General features: G+C 54.4%; 1 protein-coding gene across 3 annotated transcripts in view; it reads left to right on the top strand.

The window, feature by feature from the left end:
• Positions 1-21,260, top strand: part of LOC111158727 (afadin, adherens junction formation factor) — a 133,993-nt gene extending 112,733 nt beyond the window's left edge. The window contains exons 29-33 of one of the 3 annotated variants that reach the window (XM_022520959.1): positions 2,437-3,435; positions 11,909-12,037; positions 14,944-15,235; positions 18,464-18,548; positions 19,307-21,260. In XM_022520959.1, the coding sequence (XP_022376667.1) occupies positions 2,437-3,435; positions 11,909-12,037; positions 14,944-15,235; positions 18,464-18,548; positions 19,307-19,460 (1,659 nt within the window). In that variant the 3' untranslated portion in view covers positions 19,461-21,260. Of the gene's footprint in view, positions 1-2,436; positions 3,436-11,902; positions 12,119-14,943; positions 15,236-18,463; positions 18,549-19,306 lie in introns of those variants that run through there. The other 2 variants (XM_022520960.1, XM_022520961.1) reach the window with 2 other exon arrangements.
• The last annotated feature ends 285 nt before the right edge of the window (positions 21,261-21,545 follow it).

The following is a 21,545-nucleotide window of genomic DNA, read 5'->3' as shown; positions in this document are numbered from 1 at the left end:
AAATGAGGCAGATAAAGTCAGTACGTGTACTGACCCCTGCTGGGGATCTGAGTCCCCACTGGTGGCAGAGCTGCCTGTCGATCTACGTGTGACCGGCACCTGGGCTCCCACATTACCTCACAGCGCTGAACAGAAGAGCTTTTCAGACCAAGGGACAAGGCACAGAGACGTGCCACTGAGCGGGAACCAGGCTCGGGGCAGGGGGCAGTGCCCGGTCTTTGCTGCCTGGAACTACACAGCAAGGGCTTGAAGTGATAAGCTGAGGAATTTGGAGTCTATCCAAGTTAGTAGAGAAGGGAATGTCCATCTGAATCGTTGAGCTGGGAACATTATCAGATGTGCTTTTCTGTTTTAGAAAGATGACGTTGGGTTGTGAAAGACTGGAAGAAGAAATCACATGCGGGCATAGAGATGTAACAAGTATGGGTCATGGATGGTGAATTCTGGGTGTGGCGCTTTAGTCGGGGTGGCCGGAGGAGCCCAGGGCTGAAAGTGTGGCGGAGCTGAGCCGAGAAGGCCAGGACGACAGAAGGGCTCCCAGTCGGGGGGTGGGGAGCCCAAGTAGTGGTGAGGAGGAGCCACACGGAGGGCAAGAAGTGATGCTGAGATCACAGATGATGCCGTCTTGTCCACAGGGCCAGCCTGCCACTTGCCTAGGGAGGCCTAATGACCCCCACAGGCCCAGTCTGTCTGGGACCGTTGCGTGCCCAGCTCCACCGGCCAGCTGGAGTTAGCGGAGAAGGGGTCTTCCTCCAGATGTCTCCTTCACAGTGGAGTACTCGTGTGGCCTGCTTCCTCTGGTGTCTTTTGTTAGCCCGTAGGAAGCTGTCCCTACCGTGTGTCAAGGTCATCTACACGTTTGCTCCTGTTTTGTGGGAATATCGTTGTTAGGCCTCCATGTTCATAGTGTATATCTGTTGCTGGCTTCTGCCTCATTTCGGGGGTCAGTGAGCTCGAAGAGGAAGTCGGAACGCAGAGAGGTCCGTGTGGCAATGGGTCAGTTCTATGGATCTTGACATGACTGAGCCTCAGCGTAGGACTTCAGCAGGGGATACATGGGAGATGGCAGCAGGGACCCCAGGGCCGCGCGGGGTCTGCAGGGAGAGCAGAGCGTGACCCTGCAGGTTCGGTGCCGCAGCAGACAGGAGGAGCCGGTGGAGGGTCTGAGGCAGGACCTTTGACATCGTCCACTTGAAAAGTGTGCGACAAATAGCAGGAAATCGAATGACACCGTTGACATGAGTAGCATCGGTTGAACTGCGCGTGTCCACTTTTATGCCCACGTTTTTCATTACAGTGCTGCGAATGTACGTTCTCTTCCTGATAGTGATGTGTTCTTTTCTGTGGTCGACGGTACTGTAAGAGTACGGTGTGTGCTGAGACGTACTGAATATGGGGTGATCAGCTCTTGTTGTTTCCATCAGGCTTCCAGTCAGCAGTCGGCTGTTCGTCATTAAGGTCTGGGGGACGTCAGAAGTGGTGTGTGGATTTTTGACCACCCAGGGTTCAGTGCCCCCATCCCCTGCCTCTTTTGAGGGTCTGGATACTGCTTGGTGAGCAAGAAACTGGTTCTGTGGGCACCGTACAGATAGAGCAAATGTGGGCAGTAAATGTTCCAGTCTTCTCTCAGGCTACTGTGTTTTCAAGTGATACTTCCTTTTTTTGTTGTTGGTTTATTTTTTAAGGAAGGAAACAGCTTATATTCCAGATTTGCATCTTTAATTTCTACACATTAATAGGACAGGAAAAAAATGTTTGACATCAGAGTGAATCATTTCTATCAATTTAAACTACTTTTAGACGTGCCCTTGTGCAGAGACTAGGCCTCTGGAAGACTGTTCCTTTTGTTCTCTTCCACACATACACACTGCGTTTTGTACCTTTGTGAGACGGGACCAGAGACACCCGGATGCCTGGCTTGTCCTGGCATGTGCCCAGCTCAGTCAGAGTCCCCAGAGTCAGTCATCTGCTGGTGGAGCCATGGCTGACGCGTTTAAGATTCGATCGTGACTCATACTCAGAATTGCACTACACTAAACACACTTACCCTCTCAGTGTCCGTCGCGGGAAGGGCCGCAGTGCAGGTGTGTGCAGGGACCCACGCAGGAGCGGGAAGGCCACGCTCGTCCGTGAAGCAGCTGAATGTGCCGTGTGTGTGTGCGCACGCACCGTGATGCAGACGGGAAGCCCAGCTCTCCCTTGTTTGTAACAGATAAAGAAATTCCCTGGAAAAGCCCTGACTCCCCCACCCCAACATGGTGTCCCTACTTCGTGCGTCCCATAGAACCACCGAGCTGATGGTTTCAGCCTCTGTTCCGCACTCCCCTGACGATTTCCCTAAAATGTTTTCTCCCTGAAGACAAAATATTAATGCACTTTTAGTAATTTTTTTCTAAGCAGCTGAAATAGAACAGTTTTCCTTTTTTCTTTTCCCAGCGTGTTACCCGTTCCCAAGAAGAACTTCGGGAGGACAAAGCTTACCAGCTAGAGCGGCGTCGAGTCGAGGCGGCCTTGGACCGCAAGTCCGATAGCGACATGTGGATCCATCAGAGCCCCTCCGTGGGCTCCAGCGCCTCCAGCCAGGAGCACCTGGACCACTCCTCCAAGTCAGGCACCCCCGCGTCCACTCTGACCAAAAGTGGCCCTGGGCGCTGGAAGACGCCAGCCGCCGTGCAGCCTGTGCCAGTGGCCGTGTCCCAGCCGGTCCAAACAGACCTGCCCCCACCGCCCCCGCCGCCTCCCACGCACTATGCCGGGGACGTGGACGGAATCCCTGTGGACTTGCCTCTCCCTCTGCCTCCCGCCGGCCAGACGGGACCCGCCGCCGCCCAGGCGGCGGCCGCAGAGCGCAGGAAGCGGGAGGAGCACCAGCGCTGGTATGAGAAGGAGAAGGCCCGGCTGGAAGAGGAGCGGGACAGGAAGCGCAGGGAGCAGGAGCGGAAGCTGGGCCAGATGCGCTCCCAGTCCCTGAACCCAGCCCCGTTTTCCCCGGGGACCGTCCCCCACGTGAAGCCGGAGAAGCCCTCCGCGCTGCAGAGGCCCCAGGAGACGGTCATTCGGGAGCTGCAACCCCAGCTGCAGCCGCGCACCATCGAACGCAGAGACCTGCAGTACGTCACGGTCAGCAAGGAGGAGCTGTCGTCGGGAGACAGCCTCTCCCCGGACCCGTGGAAGCGGGACGCCAGGGAGAAGCTGGAGAAGCAGCAGCAGATGCACATCGTGGACATGCTGAGCCGCGAGATCCAGGAGCTGCAGAGCAGGCCTGAGCGCAGCGCGGAGGAGAGCGACCGCCTGCGGAAGCTCATGCTGGAGTGGCAGTTCCAGAAGAGGCTGCAGGAGTCCAAACAGAAGGACGAGGAGGATGAGGACGAGGAGGACGACGACGTGGACACCATGCTGATCATGCAGCGCCTCGAGGCTGAGCGGAGAGCGAGGGTAAAGGGGACGGGTGCTGTGGGCGCGCGTGCCCGGGGCGGCGCTTTTGGGGGCGGCCATGCCCGGGCTCCTGGTGAGTCGGCCAGGGCCCCGGCCCATCGCGTGGTGCCGCACCCGCTGCTGCTAGCCAGCGTCCCGCAGGGTGAGCCAGGGCGAGAGGCGCAGACGTTGAAGAGTAAACCCCGTCCACACGGAGCTTGGCTCCTCAGGTAGCTTCTCGTTAACGCCTCGGTTGAGAAAACGAGTTAATAACCACTAGTTCGTTAGTAACCGGTAATAGTCCTCATCAGGGGTTGGCAAAACCTTTTCTTAAATGGCCAGAGAGTGAGGGTCTGAGGCCAGGTGGGCCGTACAGACTGTCTTCACGGTGCAGCCTGGTCCAGCAATGGAACCGACGGAGATGGTGCCCGTGCCACCAGGGGGCTGTGCTCCTTGGAGCCGCCCAGGCGGCCAGCTGGCAGGTCCTGCGCTCACCCCTGGTCTCGATTATCAGCCCTGAACGGCGGTGACAAAGAGCACTGCTGAGAACTGTAGTACCAGAGAGCGACTCCATGGGGCGCTCATTCTCAGGAGGCAGGTTCCTCCGAGACCAAGCTCCTCTGCTTCAGCGGCAGGATAGAGACGCTGAGAGTTTGGGGTGTTACTCCCGTTTCCCCTCGATAAAAGTAACTTGTTCTTCCAAATCAAATAACAGAAGTGAAATTCGTGTTAGTAGAACACAGTAGATCCCTTAAGGTGCCAAATTTGAGAGTCTTTGTTACCCTGTCCAGAGAACTGTTGTCAGGCACTTAAGCGACCGGTCACGTCCATGGGTTTGTTTACAGCGCAGTGTTCTGGGAAAGACAGCCTGGAGCGTGACTTCTGGGTCTGGTTTCTAGTGGCAGCGTGGATTTGGGGCTGTCTGCTAGAGGTCTCAGCAGACACCTGTTCAGTCCGACGCTTCCGTCTTTCCACGTTAGGACGCAACCTAATCTTAGATAATCGTTCATACGTAAAGCCCTAGTCTGATCCCTTTTCGAGTTTGCCCTGTAGATTATTTTCCTGAAACATGTCACACACCTCTTCTTACGCACATATTCTCAGCAACAGGTATGTGGAACTCGGCCCCAAATTCAGCAGGAACACTGCGGTGTCTCAAAAGCCCAGATCTTAACTGTGACATGATTTTATGGGTTTATCTGAGTCACCGGTAATAAACATTCTTAAAATTTGAAAGAGCAACTGACGGGTGACTAATGGGTCACTTACAATGTCCAAATTCTTTGCAGAGTCTCCACTCTGGGGTCAGGACTCCGGCCTCCCCTGTCCACACGGTGGCTGAGTGCTTGGTGCAGGGTCCTCTGCCTCCGGTGCTGCTAGTGGCAGGAGGTGATCGCAGGAGCCGAGTGCGCTCCCGGCCTCAGGTCTCACCCCCCGAAACAGGAGAGCGTGTTGGCTGCGGTCCACGCTGCGTGTGAAGCCGATGTCTCTGGTGAACCAGCAGACATCATTCACCTTCACCTTGGTGACGCTGTCCCCTAGTGAAAAGTCAGCACCTGCTCTGTGGCATTTCTACGCTTACTCTCCGCAGCAAGTTCTCACTAACGGTCTGCTGGGCTTCCCAGACAGCTCAACACTGACTGTTTGAGAGCCTGTTCACATGAATTACGACATGTGGAAAGTTTTGTACGATGATTTCGTTAAAAGTATCTGTGTATTTATCACTAATCATGTTTACGATTAATATCTTAGTCTCCCAATAAGAGAGCTCAGGGAAATTGTGCTTTTTAAAGTTTCTTCTACTTAGCAGAACAAATAATGAAACTCAAGTGTGTAATACATTTGTGGACATTTTCCTGTTTCTGAGTTCGGGAAGCCGGTGTGTAGCGTTTGCTGTTCTCGCCGGGGTGTCCTTCAGACGCCGGTGACGCGCGGGAGCAGCAAACACGCCGGTGGCGGTGGCGGACAGGTCTGAACGTGTTTTCACACTTCGTCTTTCTTTTTTTTCCTTCTCTGTTACCTGCAGCAGACTGCTCTGCCAGCAATCTCTGTTCTAGATTTGGTATGTTCTCATTTCTTTCCCTTTGGTACTTTTTTCCTGTCTTGATTTTCTTTTTCCTTTCAGTGGTGGTGGTTTTGTGTTTCTGTGGAGCGGTTCCTGGGGGTGTCCCAGAGCAGGCTGCGTAGCCGCGTCCTCTCCAGCGCATGCCTCTCAGTGTGTTTAGATTAGTTCCTCTTTGCTTTCCTCCGTTCCTTTTGACTGTACTGTTTGTTATGGTTTTTGACCTTTTCTCAGTTTTAGTCATAAAACTGATTCCGTGTGTTCTTATGTAGTCATAAATACGTGAGCAAATGAAAGAAATTTTGCAGTGAATAATGTTTCATTTTTACTACCTCGGTGTGATAGATTTGGAATAATCAACTATTAGAAACACACACGAATTCGTGTTCACATTGTTTTGCCGATGAAGGTGCAGGTCTCTAGGAGAGCACCGTCTGTCGGTGGCACACGAGCCCTCGGTAGACACTTACTCCGTGTCGTCGTTGATAATCCTGGGCGGACTCGGTTTATCAGCCGTGCGGTGTACTGTTGGTCGAGAAACGCTAAGCCCTTCCTGCTGTCAGTTCCGTGCGTCCGCTGTCCGTATTGGGGATGTTTGGTTGCCCTTTGGTGTCGGCGACGCTCAAGTACCGTCACCTGTGTCGTCGGCCAGAGTCACGTCCTGCTGGCGTACCCGTGACGTTCTCTTGAGGTCATTTTTGTCAGTCGGCTTCCAAGTGAATATGGACAGCGTCACACGGGACTGTGAACAGTCCCAAAGTCCCGGTCACCAAATAAGCCCTTTGTCTTCATTTTGTTTTCTTTAAATTCAAGCAGTGTGGCGGCACTGTTTGCTCCAAAGAGAAGTCGCTCGCGGACATAGCTGCCCTCCTTGACAGCTGAGGGGCATACTGCTTTAGCTCTACTTTTCCCACAGGAGACAGAAAACACAGATGTCCCCTCCGTACTTCGGTGTGGGGAGGTGTACCTGCGGCAGGCGGTCGGACACTCAGAGCAGTTTCCCAGGGTCAGCTGCTCACACGCACGCGCACGCAGGGTGTCCCTTACACACCGGATGCTGACCGGCGCACGGGCTGAGGGGTCCCCAGCTCCGTGGGCTGGTGAGAGGCCTCTGTGCAGAGGAGTGATGCCCAGGGAGAAAGGGTTACACCAAGATTTGTATTTTAAAGACACACTTCAGAGTTTTTCTTTCTTTAAAAGGTAACTGTCGAGTATTAATGTTGACTTGAACTACCTCAGTCTGAGCATTTCTTAGCCTGATTCCCCAGTGAATACGAATGGGACGGCCACAGTGTCCTTATCTCCAGAGTCCTGTCAGCTGGCAGGCTGCGTGGAGAGTCCTCCTCTGCTGGTGTCAGTCCTCTCTCTGAGAGGAGAAGGGCAGTGGCAGGTGCGACAGGCAGAGAAGTGTCCCCTGTGCGGGGTCTACGGTGTGCCCTTCATACGGAGCGTCCAGGACGACTGGGAGGACGGCTGGGCTCAGCGGCATCGTCGTGGCAGGCCTGGCTCTGCTCACCCTCTGCTCTTCAAGGGCCGCCTCCCGGTCCGAGACCCCCACTCACGCTGCTGGCCCGAGCCCTCTCAGACCAAAGACCCAAACGCACTTGCCCATGTCTCACCTCCACTGGGAGTCAGACAGGTCGTGGCAGACCCCAGTGTGTTTCCCCCGAAATGCCCGCCCAACTGCTCACCTGTGCCTTCTGCTGTGCCCGTGTCAGCAGACGCTTGAATGACCTTCTGGTGAACCTTCGTCACCGTAAGCCCTGTTCCTGTCTGCTGAGAAATCTCGCCGTCTTCACTTTCTCAGAATCTGAGCCCCGGACACCCACACTGGCCCGAGCCACTGCCGTCTCCTCACTGCAAAGGACTTCTTGCTGAGTCCCTCTTCTGCCTTTGTCCGGTGCAGCAGCTACAGAGATCCTGCTTAAAGAAGTGTCAGCTCTCCGGAGTCCTCAGAACCCAGCAGTGGCTCCCTTGTCCCTTAAAGACACATCCAAGTCTTCCCATGGCCATGAAGTGCTGTAATTCATCCGTGACTCCCCCCGGCCCCACCTGCCCTCCCCTTCACCACGGCGCTGTGGGGTGGGGGGGTCAGCCGTCACCGTGGCTTCCCCTGGCTGTGGGCGAAGGGCAGCGGGTCCCTTCTACCCAGTGACAGGATGGGCCCCTCATGCCTCTGTTGCCCCAGCTCTCCAGATGGTTCCGTACGTCACTCATCCCCTCGTGACAGCTGTGTGATGTGGGTAGAGCACAGGGGCAAGGCCCGTGTGCAAGAGATTCACCAGACGTCAGGGAGACAGGAGTCTTTTTTTTTTTTTTTTTTTTTTTTAAGATTTTATTTATTGATTTGACAGGGATCACAAGCAGGCAGAGAGGCAGGCCAAGAGCGGGGCGGGGGGAGCAGGCTCCCCGCTGAGCAGAGAGCCCGATGCGGGGCTCGATCCCAGGACCCTGAGACCATGACCTGAGCCGAAGGCAGAGGCTTAACCCACTGAGCCCCGCAGGTGCCCCAGGAGACAGTATTCTAACTGGAGTTCACAGTTTATATATATTTCCAATCCTGCTAGACAGAAGCTTTTCCTGCTCGTGAAGTTCTTGCTGGGACCCATTTCTGAACTAGAAATGGACGTGATGTGTGACAGGCTCTGTATTGGCTGGTCTCGGGCTTTGTCTCGGTACTGTTACGGCGGCTCAGCCGCTGATTCGGGACCTGACCGCTCACGGGGAAGCCCCTCTGCCTTGGCCCCGTGCCAGCGAAGGGATGTTTCCAGGGAGTTTGGTAGCTCTCCTGTTTTCCTCCTGCGAAGGCCCGGGCTAGATCTGCCCTTGTCAGCTGCCTCCCTGGCTGGTCTTCGTGTGGGACGGCAGGAACTGGGCAGGCCCGGGCGACCTGGGCACGGGAGGGTTTGGACTGAAAGCAGGAGCTCGTGGGAAACGCAGTGGTGGGTGCGTGTCTGCGGAGACGGCTGCTCCTGCCTCTTCCCACGGGAGCGCCTGGCCGCAGGAGCGGGCAGCAGAAGCCGAAGGGTGGGCTGTCTTGCTCCAGGAACGTGGAGAGCACGTTCACAGTAAGACCATCGTGCCCGTGTTCCAGAGCAGAACATGAGACTCACCTGCTGTGTCCCATGCGGCTCTTGAGCGAAGAGAACCTCGGGTGCGCGTCTTGGGCTCTTGGAGCCACGCGGCCTCCTTGTGGGTGACGTCCTGTCCCTGCCGCCAGACTGTTGGAGCAGCTAACCCGTAGCTCCCGCAGCTCCTGATCAGGTCGTCCTCGTGCTCCCACTGAGCAGGCGGAGGCAGGGCTGTGCCGAGGGCAGGGAGCTGGCTCCCGGCGGACTGCCCGCACCGTGGGGACGGCTTTCCTAGGGAGGACAGCCCACCCTCAGCGCTCTCCGCGTGGGGCTGCTAGCTGAGCGCTTGCCCTGGACCCTGGAGTCGCAGGCCAAAGCCCGGAGGCATTAAGTTGCCTGATCATAGGGGTTCCTCGGGGGAGGGGATATTAAAAATGCTAGGGTATTTTTAATGGGTAGGAACACAGGCAGAAAAGTCTTGCCCAAGTTCTTAAGAACAACCTGCTTATTAACAGACTTTGTCTGACATTTTGAGTGAAATTGTCGAAAAGTAAGGGACACCTTGGCCCTGTTTTGTAGTCCAATAGCTCAATGTGCTTGTCTCCCTTAATGGGGCTTTTACTGTAAGTTCAAGATAGAAGTTAGTGTCTTGTCGTATAAAGTCATAAGCACATAGTTTTAAACGTATTTTTTTGTTGACCTGAAAATGAGAAATGGGGACCGGCCCACCAGTGAAGCGGAGCTAGTTCACGCTTAGAGGACTGGGGAATCCCAGCTTAGTTCTTGGTTTAGAAGAGCTTCAGTCTGAGCTGTCTTGTGTTCATTCTGCGAGAATTCTCCATCTGTCAACTCCGATCCATTCCCCTGAACGTGCCTTCCTGCCGGACGGCTTTGACACACGTCACTATGGAACTGTGAGCTCGTGACTGTAGGGCGAGCGTAGTCTGCCGTCTGTCCTCGGACGTCAGCCCTGCCTGAGGTCTGTAGCGAGTTGAACTGCCCTTTGGTGCTGAACGTCAGCGCAGTGCACTGTTCTGAGCTACTGTTGGGAGTAAATTAAGAGATTGGATTCTCTTCTCTCCTCAGTGGTTTGGGGGGAGGAGGGTAGAGTAAAGCAGCGTATGTATGAGGAACAGAACAGTCTGTGTTTTGAAGATGAGGGCACGTGAAGCAGCTTAACGCCCCGTGGAGAGAGGCCGCCTCAGTCCTCCCAGCACTGGCTCGTTTGCCCACTTTAGAAATCGGCACTAACGAACCTAAGGCAGGAGACGTTTCCTCGCTTACCCCCATACGGATTTAGAAGAGTGAAGTCTTTTAAGAGAATGTGTCTGTTTACAGATTCACAAGATAACATTCTGTACCTGTAATTATGAGGATGTTAACTGTTCTCATTTCTTAAAATGATACTCCTCTTTAATTTAGAAGGAGGAGTGGGCTGTTTCAGTGGATACTGGTTTTCTTGCTCAGACTTGTTTTTAATTAGGTCTAGAGAGTATAACATGATGAATGAGTTTGTGCTTTATTAGGTAACAGAAAAACTTATTTCGTTAATGCAGTTTGACATTCCTCCATAAATTACTCTTCTGTAGAATACTTAGTATTCTCCATTGCTGTTTCATTGTGTTACTTTTATTTGGGTACTGTTTGCATAATTTGGACCGACGGCTGTAACATGCTTGAGCCGTCTTCAGAACACTGCCGGCTGTGAGCCCTGCGTGCGGCGCGGGGTTGCGCGGCCTGGAGCAGGACGGTGGACGGTCCTTCCTCGGTGCTGGGTTTCTCAGGCAGCAGCACCTGCCCCGCTGCAGAAGCCACCCCGCCCGCCCTCCCGGGCGTATTTCTAGGTTGTACTAAAAGAGGATGTCAGGTTTGTCTTCTTGAGGCAGTTTTCATTTTTTTTTCTAAGGTGTCTTAGCGTTATTTACTGACATGAAAAAGTGTAGGGACACAAGTCAGTTTGTTACTTTCCCACCAGATGAAGTGTTCATTCCACAGAATCCGGGTAAGAGTGAAGTTGTTAGGTTTTTGCTTAAAAAAATAAAAATGGATTTCAGTCCGGTTTCCATTTTCTGCTGTGAACAGTTTATACAATAACTAACTAGTAATTCTGTAAATACTGAGATACACCATGAGCAGTTTTATGTGAGGGATTCCTACAGTGCTTTTGGCAATTTAAGTGGGTGCCATTGAGGTACGTTTTCACTTTTTAAATTTTAAATCTACTCCTTTTGATGTCGAGGGTGGCGTGGGCTGTGGGCACTGCTACAGGCCAGCTCGGTCTCACACGACCGAAACTGAGAAGCAGGCATTCAAAGTTGCCTTTATCCTGGCCTGTAACGACAGAAGGGCGTCCTGCTCTGGCCAGAGGTGCCCTGAAGCCACAGTACTTAGAGAAATCTGACCAGAAGGATAAAGGAGCCAGAAGCAAAACAGGCTACGTCATAAATTTTTGAAAATATCCTGAAGCATTTGCTTGGTGCGAAGGAAAGATAGTAAATTTGTTCCGTGTTGTTTCAAGAAGGCAGAACCCGAATGACAAAAAAACAGAAAGCAAACCATCAGGTGGTGAATTTTAGACCCACAGAAGAACTTTTTGCCCAGTAGTTGCCTGGAGATAGAGCGTCCGGTCTCGGGGAGCGGGGTGGTCGGTTCCCAGACAGAGCGGGCATTCCTGGCAGAGACGGAGCAGAAGGGAGGTACAATGAGGTTCCTTCCGAGTTTCAGGTTCCGGTTCTCTGACTCAGGGTTGGAGGGCACCCCCGGACTGTGAAGGAATTCTTGATGGGGGTCAGAGAGAGCACAAGGCGCGGCCGGCCGCCTGGAAGCTTGGCGTCGGGGCCCAGGTGGGCTGATGTAGACGGGCCTGCCTCAGGCTCCTGTCCTGCCCGGGTCGTGTGCTGGCCCCAGGGGAGCCAGCGGCGGCGCACCACAGTCCCCTGGAGCACAGGCCAGGTGGCACAAGGGGAAGAGTGCAGAGGGGGTTGAGCGGCTTCCAGAGTTCCATCCGTTGAGAGTTTCGCCTGTTGTCCGAGTCTGCTGCTTTCCAGGAGCTGGTTAAGCTCCCGTTTATTCTAATACAAGAACCATGCTCCTTTAACACGCGAATGCAGGAGACCGTTCCCTTCTCTAAGCCACAGTTTAATGGGAAATTAATGGACTGTGGGGACCACACCCTTAGGTAACTTAATTTTGAAACTGTAGAGCGCTAAGATGTGTGTTTTACTGTCCTTCAACAGTGATTCTAACCTGGTTATCTCGTATTTAACCCTGTGTGTGTCTGCGTGTGTCCGCGTGTGCCCCGTACGCCGCATGTGGCCGGTGCGCGGAGCGGAGGTTCAAGGCGCTGTGTTGTCAGTTGCAGGACGAGGAGCGGAGGCGCCAGCAGCAGCTGGAAGAGATGCGCAGGAGGGAAGCCGAGGACCGCGCCAGGCAGGAGGATGAGCGGCGCCGCCAGGAGGAGGAGAGAACAAAGCGTGATGCTGAAGAAAAGGTTATGGTCCTCTAGGGGCAGCTTAGACCTTTACCAGATTAGCCTGAACCCATCGATGGGCTGGGGAGAGGGGCTAGACCTTACCTGTGTCCTCAGACGCACAGTACAGAACAGGGCCTGGACCCCCACCTGTGTTCTTGGACCCAGCACTTGAGCCCGACCTGGCCCACCCACCTCTCTTCCAAACTGTGCCCAGACTCTCTTACCCTGTGAGTCTTGTCTCTCTCCTGCTTCTGAACTCATTGGCCTGGTTATGATGAGTGGGCCTCCCCGCAGCCCGCCCGCTCACTCTGGGCTCTTCCTTTCCTGGATGTGGTCCGGCTGGTTACTGGGAGAGGGTGCGTGTGCGCGAGTCGGGCAGGGGCAGCGCGAGCTGTGGCAGGCGACGGGAACATAGTAACAGTCTGTTCACACCCCGCACGTGACATCATTCACTGACGTCACTCACTGTGGGCTGACGGGAGAGAGCAGATGGCGTGTGGGACACAGTTCCAGGAGAACACAGCCAGGGTGTGATCTGATAAATATCCCGAGTTACGGCTTGCTTTCCATACGTGGATTTTTCTTATGAGAGTCATCTTTTTAAGCTGAATTTTAAAATGACAACTGATTTGACCCATTCTGAGAGACGGGGCCCGCGGCCTGCTGCTGCATACGCCGGCTGGGCCCTCCCGCAGGGCTCGCCCGTCCTGGACACGGGCCAGGAGAAGCGCAGCCGCCACTGCCTCCCTTCTGCGGAGCGCGGCCCGGAGCGCCCGGCTGCCGATGGGGAGGAGCTGGGTTTCCGTTCGTCGCTCCTTTGGTAGTCCAGTGAGCTGCCCTCACAGAGCGCCCTCCTCCCCGCCCCGAACCAGAACTTTCAGGAAGCTTTTTGTAGCAGTAGAACCAGTGCGGATCTGTGACAAGCGAAAGCAAGATTGACAGAAGCAACGAGACTCACGTAAATGAAAGTAGAGTCAATAATGCTGGCACACGTACCTGTGTGGGAACTCGCGACTTCTGCGTCTTCTAGACCTTCACCATTCCTTAAAGTCTGTCGTCATATTCTCGTCAAAGGCCGGGTGCCACTAGCTGTGCGGTTTTCTGAAGGAGTCTGAGCTTTCAGGGTTAGGTCTCCCTTGGCGCTTTACCTGGTGTCACGATAAGTAGAATCGAAATCAGTTTTCCAGAACATGAGCCCCTCGGGTTCTCCGTTGTGGTGCATGTGGTCTTGCTGTCCCTGGGCTGTGGGTGGCCTCCGTCCGCCCAGGCAACCACACAGACCCACCACTGTGCGTGGGAGCAGGGACAGCCCTGCCGCGGGAGCAGCGCGCCTTCTCGCATCTTCTCTGGGGACGCTTGGGCGCTGCTCGGTCTTTGCAGCCTGTGTGTTCACAACGCACGATCGTGTCAAGTACGCTTGTGTCTTAGGAACTGCTTCTAGAATTGAGTGCTCGCTGTGAAAACAAGCTGAATAACCTATTTTTTATACAGAATGTCCACGGTTGATGGGCTTGCTTTGTTACAGAAAACGTGCCATTCTCTTGCAGTAGAATAATTGTGGGGTCATGTACTTGTATCTGCTCTCCGTGTAACTGAAGGGGATTTTGGTTTCCTCCTAAAATGTTCTCCGTGTCACACTATGATTCCTGACCCCTTGATGTAGAGGTCATCCAGGCCATTCTGGAGTGGAGTCCCCCTCATGCAAACACTTAACTTTGTGGCGGAAATGAGGTACCAGATGTCTCTCCTTCAGGATGTCTCCACACAGAGTGAGAAGATCGCGTGAGAAGTTGGGTGTAGGGCCCTGCCCGGGGCTGGCACGCATCCTCGCGGTTCCCCCCCCCTAGAAGGGGACACACTGGGCACTGCTGTCCGGGGCGTGCGTGCTCCTGGGGACGCAGGGCAGGAGCGCCAGCGGCACAGCAAGCACGTGTGTCCCCGAGCCCGCTGGGGCCCGCGTGAGCGCTCTTCTGGTGAGCGCGTGGCGAGGTCGCCCCGTTCCGCAGCCCTGCGTGCTCCCAGCTGAGGCGCGGCCTTCTGTCTTGGATCCCCTTCTCACGCTCACTTCTCCGTGTGTTTGACAGCTTTTGTCAATCTTTAACAGAACCGTGCTCTTACCTTTTTTAATGTGAAAATAATTTCAACTCTGTCAGCTGTAGTGTGTGCAGATGTGCGTCAGGAGAAAATGTACAGTGCGTGTCCAAATATATTTGAATTCCGTGTTGCTGTCGCTGTTAACGCCTGGCTCTCATTTTCTGTCTGTCAAGGAGGCTGCTACGATCCGAGCTATGAACTAAGAACTGTGGAAAGCATATTGTTAGACTGTTGCCTTGAGAAAATGAGTCATTTTTTTTTTTACAGTTGATGGTTTGTGTTAACTTCCTTCTGAATAACTGGAAAGAAACCAGGTGACTTAATGGTCCTTCTGGTCGAGGAGGGGCCGCCCCCGACCTCCCGGGGTGCGGCGGAGAAGCTGGCGTGTGGGCCTCTGTGCTCACACGTGCCGGCTCTCGAAAGCCAGCGAGAGGCTATTTGGGGTTTTGTTTTGTCTTTAAACCGAGCAGTCACAGGTAAGTTCATCTCCCGCAAGAACAGAAGGAGAGAGGCGGAGAGGCAGAGAATTCTGGGTCTGGAGGACTAGGGACGGGGACAGGGGTGCAGTAAGAGGAAGCTGGAGCCCGGGAGCGCGTAGAGGCCCCGCGCTCCGTGCGTGGGGCCGTTCCAGGTCAGATGGTCCCGTGACAGGATGAGTGTTTCCGGGGAATTGGCCCGGTCCTGTCGTAGACTGTTACGTTGAAACGTCGCTGTCCCCTGGACTCACAATCAGTGTGGCGGTGGGGTACGGAGGGTAAATGCGCCCTTTCGTGTGCCCTGAAGTCCCCTCCTGATTCTGACTCTTGTGCTTTTGTCTCTTCGGCCTGCAGAGGCGACAGGAAGAAGGCTACTACGGCCGCCTGGAAGCTGAGAGGCGCAGACAGCACGCTGCAGCCGAGCGCAGGGTGCTGGAGCCCGAGGAGCCGGGTCTGTGCAGACCTCCGCTTCCGCGGGGCTATGAGCTCCCGTCGCCGACCCCTCCGGCTTCCGCCCCTCCTCCCCCGCCTCAGCGGACCGCCTCCTCCCTCCAGGCCCCGGCCCTCTCCCCAGACTCCCTGTACACCGCCAGGCTCGTTTCGTACCACGAGGAGGAGGAGGAGGAGGAGCCCTGCAGTCTGGCAGGTCAGGATAAGCACGCTGGCACCAGGAAGTCCCACGGGCACCTTCTGCTTCCCGCCACCCCTGAGCCACAGCAGCCCCCTTGCCCGCCGCGCCCGGCCTCCGATGGCATCTTTCTCTCCAACTCATTCCAGCCACCCTCGGCCCGTGCCAACAGTACTGCTCGCAGAGCAGGCCAGCCCTTGCCCCCTCCAAAAAAACCAGGCTTCTACCAGCCCAGCCACTCGAAAGGTAGAGGTAAAACGTGGGACTGCAAATCAAGCCCTCTTTATTCTCTTGATTAAAATCGGGACTCTGCCCCCCCTGCTGCAGTGTGGGCCCCTCAATCAGCACTGGCTCTGGTTTCACCTGATCACTGGCCTCAGCGTGGTGGTCCTCCCCTGCCTCCGGTTGTCCTGTCTGTGCTAAGAGTCGTCCTAGCACCTACCCCAGCTCCCCAGCTCTCCACCTGTAGGGTGCTGTCCCTCGGACCGGCTGGCGGCAGCTGGCCCTCCGTTACTCCCGGTCACTTGAAGTACCGTTGGTCGTGGCCTCCATTCGCTGCCTCTTCAAGTAACTCTTACATTTGGTTGAACACGTGCTTTTTTAACACATCTTGGTGTCTAAAGATAGAGTGAGCTGTTCTTCTAGCAACGTCATGGTCACGTGCTAGTTTCATTCTTTAACATGAGTAGAACGTTCCGTTCCGGCTTGTGTGCCCTGTGGCTGGGTTTTACCAGACAACCCCTGCTCTCTGTGGTAGTTGGGACAGAGTTGTTGGTGCCACGCTGAACTAATGGTCCTGCTTGAATGCGACGCAGAACCCAGCCATCGTGAAATTACTCCTTTCCCCTCTCGCTGGTGTTGTTCCCCCGTTACGTGAGATTCCCTGCACGTCATGGTCCTAGTACCCAGACCTTGACAGTCACACAGTTGCCTTAATACGGTCTCTGAAGACCAGCATGACAGTGGTCCTGCCCACAGGCACGTCCACCCTAACCAGTGTCCAGGACCCGTGTGCAAATATCCAAATACCAGGTTCCTCTTACTAGCTTAAACTTAGAATGCTGGCCGTAACTATGGTCCGATTTAGTGGTCTTCACGGACACAAGGGTCTTTTAAAATGCTCCTGGTGTCGTGCCCAGAGCTCAGGATTCTGAAAGAACCTGAATAATCAAAAACATGCGTGACCTTGGCTCTTCCAGAACAAGCGAGTTCTGCCAGGGTCTCTTCCCTGAGTGTCAGAGCTTTGACCTGCCCTGAAGTCTCAGTGTATCATGTTGAGACGGAGTCACTCAGCGGCCAGAATCAAATCTTACAAAATTTCTGCCGTCGATATCTAGAAAGACGTTTTTGGGGTAATAGTCATTTTTGAAGCAGGATGCCCTCAGTCCTTGTGTCGCGTCACAAGCTGAAAACCCGCATTGTGTGTCGTGGCATAGACCAGGCTGCTGACGCGGTGTTGGGCTAGGTTTTCATTGCTGACCACCTGGCTTTCCCGCAGACCGCTAACCCTTACTTTATTTCACACGGAAAAGACCATGTCGGAGCAGGTTCCATCCTGCCTCTGGTGGCTCGTGCCTCTCTGAAGACTGCCTTCGTACAGTACGAAGCCGTGTGCACCCCGTCAGCGCGATTCTGACCCCCTCACTGCCACCCCCCTCGCGAGGCCGCGCCCCTGGGTTCAGCTCGTTTCTCTGTTGTGCGCACTCAGCATGCTCCTGGGTGGGGGGGGACTGGCTTCTTCCACTGGCTGCCTGAGGAGGAGCATCGGGGTGCGAGTTGGAATAAAGAGTGTCTCATTCTAGCATAGCAATGTATTTTTAAAAAATGTTCTTTGACTAGAGCGTTTTGGAAGATTACTTGGAACGTGCAGGATTAATTCATCCACATCCACTGAAAGGATGTAATATTCTGATTAATTTTTAAAATTATGAAGAAAATTACCAGTGGAAGAAGCAAGTATCATTCTTAAACAAAGCTCAAAAGATACAACACATTTTCTAAAACAAGGAAGATGCAGAATTAAAATCGGAAACAACCGCACTCTGCTGCTGATCACTGCTGTGGGGGTCTAGTGTGGCGACCCCGCGTGGGCGTGTGGGCAGTGTTCTCTGTCCTCTTCTGAGTCTTGCGGGGGAGGCTTTCACACGCAGCCATCGCAGGGGCCGTCGCAGAGGAGTGGGAAAGATGTAGTGCCCTGAGGAGGCGCGGCCAGCCAACGGGGGCCGCCTGGCGCATCCCTGCGCCCAGAAACCCGGCAGGGGGTCATTTTTGTTCTGCCGAGAAGGAAAACTTCCACGCTGAGGCGCGGTGTCACTCCTGCGGCCTCTCTGATCCGCGCCCAGCACTGTCCGCCTTCACCGGGCGTCTTGGGCACGTATCACTACAGCTCGGTGGGGTTGTACATGAGACGTGCTGCTGGCGTGGAATGTTCTCTTCTTGCTGATGTTAAAATTAACAACATCAGCACGGGTGCACGCTGTGATGTAAGTAGTGTATCATTAGTGGTGGTCTGTTTGGGTACATTTTAAATTTTGTATCTGCATCATCTCTTTTGACCTCGAACACCCCTTTGGAGTGGATAGAGCACGCGGTGCTGTTCCCTGCCGCCTGCCGCCGGTCCCCCGCGGGGCCGGGCCGGGCACAGGCCGGTGTACCACAGGCTCGCGCGCTTCTCCTCCGCACGGCTTGCTGTCTGGCGTCGGGTGACCTCGTGTCTGCAGCATTTCTATCAAACACGGGGTTTCCTGTGCCGCGGAAACTTGATGTAAAGAGTTTTGTCTTGGTAACTGTAGCCACACATGTAGCAAAAGCTTCCGTGGCTGGCCTGAAAAGAGGCTGGAGGCGCGGCCCCTGCTCACTGCTGGGGTTTCATTTGCCTTCGGTCGCTTTGTGAGGAGACCCTTCACGTCAGGAGTGTCTCACAGTCTCCCCATCTGAGTCAGTCTTCCGTGGGTTTTCCCTGTGAGTTCTTGCTAATTTTGCTTCTTAACTGATGTGCCCCGTCTGGTTGTCACTGCCTAAGGCCTGGGCCGTGCCCGCCCGTTCCCACGGCGTGGCTGGCTCGGAGCACCATGCGCCCGCGGCCGGGTCACTGGGTACCTCAGGCCACCGAGTGCTGCGAGCTTCAGACCCCCGGGCCTCCTGTCGGCTTCTGCGTTCTCCTCTGTGGCATTGCATCTTGATCGTGAGTAAAGTTTTAGAAACTGTGCAGGTACTTTAACTTTGATTTTTTCTTTTATGGAAAAGGACCCAACTCTTACATGGGATCGGCTGGGACAGCTGTTGGGGCCCATGATGCTTACCGGGATCCGAGAGAGAGACCGTCTAAAAGGTATTTACGGCTGGGCTGGCTCTGCAGGCGGCTGAAGCGAGCAGAGAGACCTCCTTGTGTTCTCCGATGTTTCTCGTTGCGCACAAGCGGGCGGCCTGGACGCTCTTTGGTTCCGCGTTGCTGTAGAGCTGCGCTTCAGACGGGGCTGCGGGTATGGGGCTTATGGGTGCAAACTCGCATGGGAGCTGGGCGTGCTGCCGTGTGCTTCTGCCGGCGAGGGCGGGGAGTCTGGGGCAGTGTCCAGACAGCTGCGAGACTGCCCAAGTCCGGCCCTGAGGACACACAGCGAGCGGGCCCCGTGTCCGCGCCGAGTGCCTCACCTAGCCTGTAGTCCAGACCCTTCTTAGAACACTGACATCGAGTCCCCGAGAAATGTGTAGGGTCTTACAGCAACTTGTTAAGGTAGGTCTGCTGACAGATGTTTCCCAGGTGCATGTGGGCTCCTTACAGGTCCGTGTTTTTAAGCTGTGCCTCTTTAGTTAAACTCACCTGTGAAGAATCCCCGACCTGCTCAAATTGAAGGGACCTGCGTTTTGAGAGTTGGGCGTGGCTGGAGAAAGTCAGCAGCTTAGTTAGGAGAACACATCTAACGACAGCCCCAGTAATTGTGTTTATGGGAAGAGTTATGGCAAAGTTAACAAGGAGTGAGTCTCCCTCTTGGAACAGCACTTAATTGTCCCTTATGTAGAGTGACCGACTGAGTGGGAGTAGCGGCTGACCCATGTTGACCAGTGATGTCTGCATTTCCTCCACTGCAGCCACGATGCGGACTTGCCCGGAAGCTCGGGAGCCCCTGAAAACTTGACATTCAAAGAGCGCCAGCGTCTTTTTTCACAAGGTCAAGATGTGTCCAACAAAGTCAAAGCCTCTCGTAAATTGACAGAACTGGAAAACGAACTGAACACAAAATGAGCCGAGGATGAGGTGCCCGGGCCACCCCAGGGTCCTGGGGGTGTGGCTCCGGAGGACAGGCTCGGCGAGGAGGCCACACCGGCATGCCCGAGTCACCGAAGCGCCATTTTGGAGTCGGCTGGGCCCCAAAGACGGTCCTGTTCCAAGAAGTTCTTTTCTTTCACCAAGAGATGATCATTTATACGATGTAAACACTGTCTCATTTCTTAATTACCTGACTCACAGGAAGATAAGTTTTTTGTTTCTTTTTTTAAAGTCTGAGTGGGAGACGGGAGAATGCTGGGCAGGAGAGCACAGTGGGGACATGTCTTCCCCCCAGCCCTGCGTGTCGCAGAGGCCGTGTGCGTGCTGTGTCGTTCACGATGCTGCGGCCGTGGGGTGGGGACCAGCTTGAACTGCCCAGACCTTGTTTGCACTATGGGGGAGCAGCTGCAGACCACGTGCCCAGAGGGTGACCTGTCCCCTTCCAGGAGAGAGAGCCTCTGGGGGACCGCCCCCTCACCTGCCCCCCATGGGTGGTCGCCAGGCAGCTCAGACCCACATGGCCCAAAAGGGAGGTGGTGCCTGTCAGGCCCCTGCCCCTGTCCTCCTTCCCTCTGGGGACAGCCCTCCTGGGATTTCTACATACATGATTTTTTAAAAAATGCTCCAAGAAGACAATTTTGAGGATTTAAGCTTAGGATATTTTATTTTTATAAATGCCAGAGTATTGTTAGGCTAATAAATCATTGGTGATTTTGAAGATGGCAGTTAAGTTAGTTCACAGAAGATTTCGACTCTTCAGGGGCCCCTGAAACAAGGATGTTTATCTGGGCCGTATTGATGTGGAGAGAAACGGAAGCATCTGAGAGGGATGGGTGGTTAGGGACGCCTGAGCACGGGGCTGCAGAGGAGGGCCGAGTTGCGGCCGCGGGCTGTCCCGGATGGAAGGCTCGTTGACATGTGGTGTCTGTGACTGAAAATGTCGGACAGACTCGTGCGGCAGTTCAAGCCTTTTTTTTTTTTTTTTTTTTTTAACATCAAATAGAAAGTTATTTAATATTCATGTGAGTCACTGGTGATCACTGTTGTCTCCCCAGCTGTGACCGTGTGGCTGATGCTGGGGAGACGGAGCTCACTGGGTTTCATCCCGTGTGCTCGGACAGTGCTGAATTACCTTGTGGTAATGAGCAGACCTCTTATGTGACAAGCCCTGCTGTAGGATCTCCATGATTCTTCTCTACCAGATTGTTCTCTTACAGATACGTATGTTAGGGAAATGCACACTTTCAAGTAGAAGAGGGAGGCTTTCTAGCCGTAGAAATCACTTTAATGAGAGCTGCACGATTAATCACTGAAATGTGAGTGTAAATATTCTTATGTCGATCAGGGTTCTTATCTGGAAGTGTGCTCTCACCATTCCCCTTGTCTAAGGGAGTCACGCGGTGGCACTAAGTGTTGATGAAGGATGTGGGTGTCTGCTCTGGAGGCTTCAGGAAAAGCAGGCCCTACCCGGGGCACTCGCGAACACTGGCCACCTTACAGGGACGAAATCCACGCTTTCTTTGACGAAAAGACACAGATGAGTGACTTTTCTGTTAATACACACACCTAAGTACCTGCAAGTACATGTAAATCCTGGCATACGGGGGTGTGTGTGCGTGTGTCGTCAGGCCTGTGAGCAGGTGGGCCGGGCTGCCCTTGAGTGATGGGTCAGATGTGAACACGTGCTTTTCAGGACTGTGCGTCACTGTGGCCGTCACAGCTGCTGTACCTCCCCATTTCTACTGTGCTTCATCTGCAATCTATTTTTAATAAACTTTGTATGTATTTAAGTGTTTGCTGTGGCCGCAGTCCGGCAGGCAGAATCGCATCTGTGATCGGCAGCCTCACCTCCCGTCCCCTTCTGCCTGTGTGGTCATTCACGAAAGGTCCCCTGAGGGTCTGTCAGACGCTCTTTCCGGTTTGTCCGGACTGTGCAGACAGTTTGACAGAGGCCCCAGGCGACTCTGGCCCTGCTCTCCCGAGCTCAGCTCCCCAACCCTGTCTGCACAACCCGCTGGCACATCCCCAGACCCCGTGGTCACACAGACTCACGCGGCCCCT

Source organism: Enhydra lutris, unplaced genomic scaffold, assembly GCF_002288905.1.
Source record: "Enhydra lutris kenyoni isolate GAN:26980312 unplaced genomic scaffold, ASM228890v2 scaffoldscaffold62, whole genome shotgun sequence".
Lineage (NCBI taxonomy): Eukaryota > Metazoa > Chordata > Mammalia > Carnivora > Mustelidae > Enhydra > Enhydra lutris.
The sequence above is the reverse complement of the archived record's forward strand: the minus strand, read 5'-3'. Positions and strand labels throughout refer to the sequence as shown.